At 46.8% G+C, this 11353-nt stretch overlaps 4 protein-coding genes across 4 annotated transcripts; 2 read left to right on the top strand and 2 right to left on the bottom strand.

Moving 5' to 3' along the window:
• Positions 1-35: 35 nt before the first annotated feature.
• On the top strand, positions 36-3473 carry BO87DRAFT_393911 (uncharacterized protein; the record flags this gene model as incomplete). Its single annotated transcript, XM_025625084.1, has 3 exons — positions 36-260; positions 320-1248; positions 3329-3473. 3 exons carry the CDS (start codon positions 36-38, stop codon positions 3471-3473), a joined length of 1299 nt encoding a protein of 432 aa, XP_025483120.1.
• A 493-nt stretch (positions 3474-3966) lies between these two features.
• Positions 3967-4746, bottom strand: BO87DRAFT_351497 (uncharacterized protein). The gene is made up of 2 exons (XM_025621134.1): positions 4590-4746; positions 3967-4528 (listed from the first exon to the last, which is right to left on the bottom strand). The coding sequence occupies exon 2, from the start codon at positions 4518-4520 to the stop codon at positions 4317-4319; it is 204 nt and encodes a 67-aa protein (XP_025483119.1). The 5' UTR covers positions 4521-4528; positions 4590-4746; the 3' UTR covers positions 3967-4316.
• A 1969-nt stretch (positions 4747-6715) lies between these two features.
• Positions 6716-8811, top strand: BO87DRAFT_448032 (uncharacterized protein; the record flags this gene model as incomplete). The annotated part of the gene is made up of 4 exons (XM_025628277.1): positions 6716-7026; positions 7100-7301; positions 7452-7600; positions 7662-8811. The coding sequence occupies 4 exons, from the start codon at positions 6716-6718 to the stop codon at positions 8587-8589; spliced, it is 1590 nt and encodes a 529-aa protein (XP_025483118.1). The 3' UTR covers positions 8590-8811.
• Positions 8619-11285, bottom strand: BO87DRAFT_327186 (uncharacterized protein; the record flags this gene model as incomplete). Its single annotated transcript, XM_025620173.1, has 4 exons — positions 8619-9438; positions 9497-9788; positions 9843-10236; positions 10337-11285. The coding sequence occupies 4 exons, from the start codon at positions 11283-11285 to the stop codon at positions 9034-9036; spliced, it is 2040 nt and encodes a 679-aa protein (XP_025483117.1). The 3' UTR covers positions 8619-9033.
• Positions 11286-11353: the final 68 nt, after the last annotated feature.

Genomic DNA, 11353 nt, shown 5'->3' with positions numbered 1-11353 from the left:
AAAATGGGATCAAAGAAACCTTTATAAAGAACACGATGAAGCCCACCCAAGCTGTCAAGCAAACCCCATCTTATTTCTGGGGCAATACCTCTGTGTCAAAACCTCCTCCAGTGGACGGATATGAAGAATGTCGGAACCTAATGGATGATTGTTCCATTCCTCGACTTGAAAGAATGGTTGATAGCGGCCTGCAGAAACTCAGGTCTATCTTTGAGGCAATAAATGAACCCTCAACGTCGAATACTACTCATTGCCCGGTAGTCAATCTCAGTTTATCACCAGAGCTGCAGCAATGGCTGATCAACAACATAATGGACAGATATTACCATCCAAAGGCAATGGACTGGCACGAGAGCCAGAGAAGGTGGTCGAATTGCTGAATGCACGGAATTGGCCTGAGCCGCTCTTAACGCGAGCCGCACTCTTCGGAAGTGGCCTGTTCAATATGTTGTGTGGAGCCTACGACGCCCACACACTCTACTCGAACTACTGTGTTGACATGATTTTTTTTTGGGAGCATGCCTATCACCAAGTGTTTCCCGACTTTGTTAAGACCCTCGAACAGGCGATTCATGACCCCCATGCGCTAGTTACGCCAGCCGGCAGAGATCGAAGGACCGCCGCGGATTTGGCCCTGCGATACATGAGACAAAAGACATCACTAGAGGAGCAATACGTCACACAACTTTCGGGGAAAGTGGCACGCGTCAATCGTGACCAGGCGCTACCTTTATGGATATGCGAGAGTTCTATCTGGCCGTGTGGCGTTGAGGCGATAGCACGCGGCTTTGATTGTGCCGCTACAGCACATGACTTGATGCAGAGTGTTCCGTTAACAGACATTGTGGATGTCGGATCCGATATCCTCAACTCAGAGCTACTCAACGCGCTGTTAAATACAGCAGATATATGTGACGAGGGCGTTATCACTGAAGAAAAGCTGAGACCTGTCTATGATGCATGCGCGCATAACAGTGCGAGAATGTTGACTGAACGCTGGTCCGATCCATGCGCAAAAATGACCATGGCACTTTACCCCTGGCATATCCTTAATGGCAGGCATAATTTCCTTCGCAGGGCGTTGCTCGGCTACCCCAAGGCACGGAAAACAAATACTTGCCAGCAAGAGGCAGACTTTGGCGAAACATTCGATAGTGAATACCGGACAACTGGTTTCAGCCGACCCCTGCCGAACGCCTGCAATGGGCATGTATACTGCGATCATGTACAGCAACAACTGCAATCATGGTCTGACCCGAGCCTGTCAACTTTGTGGTGGTTCCTCTCACCAGCCGTGCTGCAATATGCGGCAGCTGGTAATATTGACGAGGAAATGGAGCAGTACTTAGTTGAACAGCTCTCGGTTACAATAGCAACAACATACTCGAAGGGTCTGGTCAGTGAGATGAGCTGGCTAATAGCCCATGCCTGTCAAAATGCACTCCAAGTTACCTACTTATTTGAAGCTGCAATGTTTGGCAGCTTGTTAGAAGATGGCAACCTCCAAGGAAAATTGGATCGGGGGTAATCAAACTTGACCTAATATGTTTATGTGGTTATGAAACTGCACGCGCTGGGATAAGCAGTAATGGTAAGATGTACACTTTCGACCCGCTATGTACCCCTTTCCCCTGGGCGTCAACTGTAATTCAATCTATGTTGAGGTTGCGTTTCTATTTCTGATTTTAAAGATTTTGGAAAGCCTAGGTCATTGGGTTGGGGAATGCGCTGCTTAGTAGCCCCGTGCCGTCGTCATGACAGGTGGCCTTTTCATGCCAGTGCTATTTCTATGGTTTTTAAAGAATATTCATTTTCGCATACAATGAAGTCATATGGTGATGGATAAGCAGTCGTGACCGTCAGCATCCCACGTTTTGGGATGCTAGATACATGGATTCAACTATTACACACACGGCGACCATCAGCAATACACCATAAGAAGACACTACCATACCAACTGAAGCTATAAGCCATGTAGAGTATATCACTGCGCAACTTCCTCTCTGGCTTCTGTCATCACATGTCTGCTATGTCGTCGGTCCACCATAAGGTTCTGGCGATGTGCCCCTAATTGCACGCTGCAAGGGCCGTTGTGCCACATAATCACCTGATTCACTAAAAGAACGACTCAACCTCGCAGAATCAGGTTATTTCTTAGCCGCCGACGGTGTCTTACCCATGTTAGATAACTGCCTGACAGAGTAGAGCACATGTCACACCGTCTTAAGACCTGCGTCATACTTATTGTACAGGCGAGAAACACTAGGACACCTACGTTTTGTCTTTAATGACTGAGCAGGAAGCTTCAGACAGATTACTCATTTCCGCGTTTGTTTCTACAATGGCTACAAAATGCGGTCTTCCCTGTCACTAAGAATCATGATAAGAACCACAAGCTAGTATTCTGGTCTCCAGGTATGTGCCACCCTCGATATCATACTCAGTGCAGGCCCGTGGGTTAAGGACAGCATTATCCGCGACAGTCACAGCGTTATCGGGACAGAGGTCACTGTCTAGTGAGTGGCCTCGTATTTCCCAACATGTCCAGGGATGTGATCAATAACTTGTACTGATTAGAGCGTTACATGGATCCTTGATCGGATTTCGCCGTATAGCTTAGACTCTTATAAAATCTACTAGATGTACGAGATTCTTCAACATTCAATTGATAAACACATAAAGGCGAGGTTTTCCGTACGTAATGTAGCGGTTTACCTTTCTATTATGATTGTAGTAGCATGATAAGGGATAAAATGTTCTGTCCTGGGAATTGAATCTATCGGGAGCTTCCCGACTACCAAGACCTACTCCGTGGACATTGAGACATAACGTTCAGCTTGACTTGCTACATTTTGATATATGTTCATGTTCCTCGTATTCGGATCAGCTCCATGCTCAAGACACTAGCGCATCCAGATCTCATTGTTAGCCATCTACTTGCATTACGTTTCGCATGGACGCCTGTTCACCAGTGAAAGATGACTCGTTAACAGTAAACACGGATTCTTCTGGGCGGCATGTTGATATTCAATGCGTGATGGAGAAATATCCCTAACACATGGAATGTATCGGTGCTTCAATACCTTCCGGCCACTGTCGGCGTGACCTGCAGGTTTTGCTTATGCACTACGTATTTGGCGATAGCTAGCTAGTTTACCGCCACAATTTCAACCATCAGCCGAGCAAGATCTTGGTGAACAGGCTTGTGGTTGTATCAGTGTGGCGTGTGAAGTCCATCCATCTCAACATACCAGTATTCGTTGGCTCAATTCACACAAATGATATTTCTGCATGGGACTTTAGTCATGGACCTCCGATTCCCAAATAGCTCGTTGACCCTGCAATTTGGCCAGGGCTCCAGTTTCGGCAGATGGTCCCATTTCCTCTGCAAGGATCCCAATGATGCTCCCTCGGTAAGACAGGTGATGAAAAGACAAAGAGTTTATTATGCATGTATCTGCACTCTCCGATGAGTAAGACTTGACTGTCTGGGTGACGAACCTTTTAGATTCCCGACGCTTCGGAAATAATGCCTGTGGCATGAATCTTGACAATCGCAGCTGACAAGTCACACAGTAGAATTAGTAATTAGTTAGCCGGCGTGTTGGAAAGCCGGGAAAATGTTGTTAACGAAGGGACAGGGAAGTATGTAAGAGCCTACTGGTAGCAAAGACCTATTCTTGATTCTTGTCCATTGGGGCAATGATCGACCCAAGGTTCCTTATCAGTCGGATCCGACTGATACGAACGATCTCCGGCCAGATTATTCAAAAGGGGTTCGTATTGTGAAATACACTGGAAAGACCCACATTGACCAATGATGGGAGCAACATCGATGCCTGCCTTATTATGAGATAATAATGAATTTCTACCTTACGCCTATCCCGTTACCCAAGGGGGGTTATGTGTGTATCAATAAACCAACACCGACCGGACCGGAGTTCGCTCCGATCATAGCGGCCATATGCGAACCAAAAAACCTTCATTTTCTGCGGCGGTCATTTCCTCGAAAAATGATGCATCGTAGTTCAATTAACACATAGCTTGCATCGCTCGACCATCAAGTTGAAAGAGTGGCTTAATGTTACAGGCTCTCGACTTTCAAGGCAGTAATACATCGCTGTTTCAAATCTGGAAAGTACAAGACACACGATAAGCTCATTGTAAGACTCCTGTACATTATCCCGAGTAATACCTTCCGCTGGCTCATGCAATCCGACATTACTATCGAGAAGGAGGCCGTGTCTATGCCGCGTTTGATTAACCCTATCCGTCTATTCTATCGCCACATTTCGCCGTAGTGATCCATCCATATTTTAAGTCAATCGTCCGTCAAGCTGCTTCCGGCTGTCATGTTGTAGCTGTTCAAGAGACTTTAAGACTCGGAGGTGCTCTTTCTTAAGGGCCTCGAATCCGTCATCGAGCTGCTTGTGCCATGGATACAGAACAAAAACTTGGAATGCGAGTGCCGACGATGCCACGACAAAGTTTGTCAATGATATTCCGCGCGTCACAATCATCTTGCTGTCTTCGTAAACCGTTAGAACAGGCCTTTTCTTAAATAACTGTCTCGCAAATAGAGGACTTACATTGAACTGGAGACCTTGGACTTTTGCAACCCAATGGGAGTGGATGGCTTTGATCAAGAGGCAAAAGACTTCAAATCATAAAACACAATTGTCCTTCGGGAGAGTGGTATTAAATGACCGAGGGGAAAGGAAAGGAGCATGGAACATGGTATAAGAGGTGATTTTGGACCAAGGGTGCTCGGCCGCCCCTTTCAATTCCCTCGACAATATCGGAGAACTAGCCGACCCCTAGTCCCGATTAGTGATTAGTCTCTTGTGGCTGCATCTGCGCATCCCCGAAGATGATCCTCGGGTATTGAGCACACTGTGGGTGCGCGATTTAGGTTACTACAGCTCTGTAGTAGCTACTGATTGACGTGTATAGTACGGTTGTTTCTGTCATTGAACATCCAAGGTACTCTGACCGAACTCATCCAAGAGATGCGCCTTGAAGCTCCGCTACGTATGTAGTGATGATTCAATTCATGTGTCAGACCAAGTTTTAGGTGTCCAGGTAGCAGTCAGTTGTTTCAGGTCGAGAGACTGCACTGGGGGATGTACTATAAATGCATCCGCCTACAGTAATACGCAGAGCGTGCTAGTTATCCCTTAAAGAACGGATTCAGCACTAAGATTTAAAAAGGGGTCAGTCTAATGTAAACTTGATGCAATTGCAGAAATCCAGCAGATACCTGCCGTCGATAGTATCAGAGCTTCACTAGTTAATACAATTATGACAGTGCTGGGTAACTAGATTTTGCGGTGGTCCTCATCTTTAGGGGCCATCGTAGATGACCATTGAAGCCCACCCGGACCGATGATAGTATGTTACCACAATGACAGTATCTTCATTTAGACTGGCAAAACACCCAGTCAGATGTTTGTTTGCCACATCTAAACCATGTACCGTTTTCTTCTCGGAGTAAGCCTTTTCGACCTCGGGCTTTCAAACGATATCCCCGGGATCTCGACAGAAAATGTTACGGGAAATCTCCCTAAATGTTACTAGACGTTTAATACTCCAATAAAACCCACACATAAATTTTCCTACTGCTAGACTACCCCGAACAACCCGATCCAGCATGAGCTTCGAAGTAGCCAAAGCAAGACAAGTCTCACAGTTTCCATATACTGACAGCATAGCTTGAATCTATTTCTTCCAGACTAATAATGTGACACGCGATGGCTTCTCCCTAGCGTCAACCTAAGCATGCAGGAAGAGGATCATACTCAGCAATCTAGGTACCATTAATCTAAGTATCAGATACCTCGCTGCAGACATATTCTTTATCTTGGGTAACGCCAATCAGAATTGATTGCCTCATCATGCATCATTATTTTGCGATCCCCGCATGCCTAAAATGTTAATGGCTAGTTGTTCATTGTATCTTTGACTATGCATCTGGTCTTTGCTAAATAGCTTGGAGGTGTTGTACTACGAAGGCTCTGGGATTCCCTGGAAATCTTCAAGAAAACCAGCCATCTACGAAGATTCGAAAGCAGCTCTAGGTATAAGTAGCAGGTAAAAACTTTTAAGTTTCGTAACATAGGGAGCACAAGGGAGCATATCGATGGCTATAATACTTTGTTGGGCGCAGTCACGGTTGAGGTAATGTTAATACTACTAGAATAGGTAGTAACGAAGAACACGAGCAGGCATGAAAGCCGACCTGTATGTGATTGAGATGCACAGCCACATGGAAGACATTTATATACATCTAGTTTCCATTTGTGTGAACACCCAAACTCCCATTATACGGTCATATTCGATTCTAAATTGATAATCAAATGCCAATGTAGGAAGTTTCGTAGTACGGTTAAAATATACATGGTTAGCGCCCACCTCGATAGCATGCAAGTTGGCAATACGTCAAGGAAATGCTGCATTTAGCGGCCACGGGTTAGAATATCAGCTAACCCCATTGACCCTAGGCTTCGGAGTGTCGAATGACGACAGCAGGAAGGTTGGATTGCTCATTTGTCCTCCCGCCGACTGGCTAGCGGGGGTTGATAGACCCACAGCTTCCAACAGTGGCAATCATTCAGTATTGAATGCATCCTCACATCCGGTAACATATATACAAAGCAACGCCCGTTGACCAGCAGTATATGAATTTCTAAGAGCACCGCTGCTTTCGCCCACCAAAATGTCATTTTTCGACGCCGAAAAGCTGCAACCCGGCAGTACGCCGAGACCAGTCCCTCCAGCTGGTCCTATGGATGGAGAATTAGAGGATATTAGACCGAATCGACTTGCTCGAAAATTGTCCCCTAGACAAGTTCAGATGATTGCCATTGGGGGTACTATAGGAACAGGGCTATACTTGGGAACAGGCGAGGCGCTGGCAACTGGAGGACCCGCGTCGATACTGTTGGCATATACTATTTGCGGTGGCATTGTTTTCCTCACCATGCTCTCTTTGGGAGAGATGGTAGCATTCATGCCTGTTGCAGGCTCGTTTGCACCTTTTCAGGGTATGCCGAGCATCAATGAAAGCGTCGCTCTGGGTTTTCTTGCTGACATTGACCAGGCGTTTCGTCGATGATGCGCTTGGATTCGCCTTAACGTGGAATTACTGGGCAAATGACGCCGTCTCCACAGCTTCAGACATTATAGCATTGCAAGTCTTGCTGGAATATTGGACGAAGCATTTCCCTGGCTGGGGCTTAAGCCTCATTTGCCTTGCGCTTGTTCTGACCCTGAATATCTGCTCAGTCAGAGTCTTTGGAGAGGTATCTTGGTGATAACGAAGAGTGAGATGTGACATCCTATTAATCATCCCTCCAGATCGAATACTGGCTGTCATTACTGAAAGTCGTGACCATCATTGTATGTGCGCAAGCCCGTCATTTACATCCGTGCCTCCATCTTATATCATTCAGGTCTTCATCATTGTTGGGATTGCTGTGAACTGTGGCGCTAATACTGATCAAACATACCTGGGCGCTAAATACTTCTACACCGGGGACGCGCCCTTTGTCGGGGGGATTGGAGGCTTCGCTTCCGTTTTTGTGACAGCTTCCTTTGCTTAGTAACACTCACATGCATGGCCCAAGCAAATTTGGATTATGATCGCTGATTTTAAGTATTAGTGGCGGAACCGAAAATGTGGCCGTTACAGCTGGCGAGACACGGGATCCATCTCAGACCTATCCTCGTGTCATCCGCAATGTCTTCTGGCGCATTCTTCTCTTCTACGTCGTATCTATCATCATCATCGGTCTCGATATTCCTTACAACTATCCTGGCTTATCGACAGAGAGTGCTTCCACCAGCCCTTTCACTATTGTCTTCGACAAAGCCGGCAGTACCGTGGCGGGCAGCTTTATAAATGCTGTAATCATGACCAGTGCAATATCTGCTGCCAATCACGTCCTCTTCGCCGGCGCACGCCTTCTCTACACCCTTGCCATTAGCGGTCACACTCCCGGTTCTCGTTTCTTGGGCCACCTTAACCGATACAATGTCCCATGGGTGTCAGTCCTTTCGACCGCAGCTATCAGTGCCCTCTGCTTCGGGGCAAGTAAGATTGGTGCCGGTCAGGTCTGGTCGTGGCTGCAGAATCTGGTGGGGGTGTCAAACCAGATATCATGGTTCTTCATCTGCCTGACTTCGCTGCGTTTCCGGTCCGCCGTCCGACATCAAAGCCTCGAACACCTGCTACCTTTCAAAAATGTCACGTACCCGTGGGGCCCGGCGCTCGCAGCCGGGTTGAATCTCTTTCTGGTACTCATACAGGGCTGGAAATCCTTTAGTCCAAGATTCGATGCCGCTGGGTTTGTATCATACTATATTGAGATCCCAATCATGGGCTCCCTATTCTTGATTTGGAAGCTTTACAAGAAAACCAAGCTTGTTCCTCTTGGTGATATTGACTTGGAAACAGACCGATACCAGCGGGAAGATAACGTTGATGATCGCGGCTTGCATGTCTCCGAGGGATGTCCGAACAATGGTCAGCTAAGGTGTGTGACATGGTCGTTAGCTTTCTTCAAAGCAGTCAGAAACTGGATGTTTTGAAAGATATTATCAATGTTAGGCGAGTAATGATCAAATAGATAGAATAGTCATAACCTCATATTTTACAACAAGGTATCGGAAGACTGAGGGCTATATTCAGATCGAATAGTAAAGCTCCGCTTCCCACAATGATCAAGTTATACATGCCAGGATACCCTAATGTGTAAATTAATGCACAGCAGCGAGCTGTAATACCTGTGCAATAGAAAAAGGCCAGTAAACTAGTATCAAGGCCTTTAGTTAACCATTTAGTGGCAGTAGAATCCGCCAATGCAATCTGCAGACAAGGAACCAATGTCGTACTCTTCATTAAGATTCTACCATGTGTGACATCCACGTCATTTTGTTGGTAAATACAGCTCACCATAACTAAGCCCTACAAGCTGACGCGAAACCAATGCATAGCTGACCATAATCAAAGTACTATCAGTATGGAAGCGTGTTTTATTGGTTTAGCGACGGGTGGCCAGCAAGATTGTGCCAGAAACTGAGCTCAAATTCTTGGAGGTTGGTATTGTCCCATAACCACCAGGATCCGTCATCTAGAGTTTCCCTTTGCTCGGAGGCAGTTGGATGTTCAATTCGGTTATCTGAAGCGACCATCGTATTGTCCGAGGAAGGCGTCATCATCCGATCCAGGATAGCCTTTATGGTTTGTGTCGCGCGAGCTAGCAAGGCATAGTTGGGTGAGTCTATATATACTAAAGTTCCGCGTTCGATTTCTGCGGCAAGGATGCTTAGTTCTTGGAATATCTTCGAAAAGCTTGTTGTAAAGCTCTGGATGGCAAATGAGCGCTTGACAAGAGTTAGGCATATCATTCCCGCAGCGGACAAGCCGTAGTATGCGACCTTCGAAATCGTTCTCATTAGACAGGACATTGCAAGTTTTGATGCAAACGTAACCCACCTTCCATACGAGCGATGTACCAGAGTTCACTATCTGGTCTTTGAGTAGAATGGTTTCTACAACAAGGCCCAGCATCTTCAAGGAAATCTCGAGCAACTCCGAGTCGGGCTCCGTAGACATAGGGCGGACTAATGCAAGTCTCAGAAGGAATTGGACATGTAGGTAGTTCAACTTCATATTAACCATGAAGTCTCGTTCTACTGGTCGTCGATCACAGGCTTTAAGGCCACATTCCAGCCGGCAGCTTCGAGGAACCGCAAGCCATTGGGCCTGGATATCCGCCTCTATCAGCCTTATTGGGGTTAGTACCACACTAAGGGTTATTAACACGGAACACTAAACCTACCATGCTCTTCGGGCCCTTTCATCATAATTGTCCTCGGTGAACAGGTCCAATATATCATCCTTCAGAATGGCACAGAGACCAGCCCATCTCGAATCAGTAGCAAAGTCCAGCTTTTGAGTATGAAGCCAAACTGCTGGGCTGCGGGATGCCTCGTGTGAATTCGCATCATGATCACCCGGTAGGTAAAAATGACAAAACCTACGTAGGATTCGAGGTGGGCGGCCAAGAAAAATGGAAACATTTTTGTCGGCAGAGTATGCTCGACAGAAGGCGGCCTGACGCAGATCTCGTAGGAATGCAGGAGCTGCACGAAAGGATTCTGTTTGCTGTTGGTGGTAACCAAGGGCAAATAGAGCCGCTGCGACATCCCCCAATTTCCTCCAGGACAAGTAGCCTGGAATCATATCAAGTTAGTATTTGATATTACATGTGTAGCTGAAATTTCATTTTTCCTTTGTCTTTTGGGGGGGGGGGGGGGAATCGGAATCACGTACTTTGGTCGCCATCAACCTGCGAATGAGATATGAAGTTTTCGTAGGTTAGAAAAAGTTGAAGGTCATTCATACAATCAAGGGGTAAACATAGATCCAAGAATCGATCCGAGTATGAGAGTGTCAACTTCTGAATTCTACGACGCTGTTGCTCCGAGCTATACATTGGTTCTGCATAAGTCAAGTCAATAGAGGCTCGACAGACAGCGGTACAAAAAAGACCCAAGGTCTCCCATCGCGCATGAGGCCCACAAAAGTTAGCACAGTATTCGTCCAATGTTGTGTCATGGTTGAGACGGAGAGGGCAGCGGGAGTTGTAGAAGAGGCGCTTGGAAATAGTCGCGGCCGATGCATGTGTTCCATCAAAGTTTGAGATTAGGTGAGAAGTTGTAGATGCGCAGGGCGTAGTCAATGGGCCAGCTAAAGCAAGATTGGTCCCCGTAGCTATCCATCTTCTGAAAAGCTGAGTGAACTGTGGAATCAATGATTCTCGGTGCAGTTCGAGAATTAGCTCGGCACCTTTGGCGATACAGGTGTCATCGAAGATATAGTCATCGGCCGGATTTGGGTGTGAGCTGATTTCAGCCGTGGGGCCTAATTCTGCGGTCTTCTGGATTTGCAATTGATCGAAGAACGTTGTATGACTCGACGAGCCTAAATAGCCTGGGTTGGGGTATTGGAAAGCTGCTGGAGGGTTGACAGTTTCATCGGCCGTGACTCCAGTATTATGAGACTGATCATTCTCTTGCCTTCGCCAGTTTGCAGCCCGAGCAGATGGTCTTTTGAAAGGTCGTAAACGATAGGTGCAATCACCACTTCGGCCACGCTCCCTGCACCGTGAGCAAACCGGTTTGTCATGGTCGCACCGCAGCTTTATCGCTCGGCATGGATCACAGGCAGGGAGCTTGCCTGATTTCGCTGTTAGTCGATTTGATGATGTCGGAGTCGGCATCCTGAGGCATCGGTGACTGCAAATTTCTGCACCAAATGCCACACCGCCCGCTGTGCGATGTTTTTCTC

This window comes from Aspergillus neoniger (assembly GCF_003184625.1).
Source record: "Aspergillus neoniger CBS 115656 unplaced genomic scaffold BO87scaffold_5, whole genome shotgun sequence".
Classification (NCBI taxonomy): Eukaryota; Fungi; Ascomycota; class Eurotiomycetes; order Eurotiales; family Aspergillaceae; genus Aspergillus; species Aspergillus neoniger.
The sequence above is the reverse complement of the archived record's forward strand: the minus strand, read 5'-3'. Positions and strand labels throughout refer to the sequence as shown.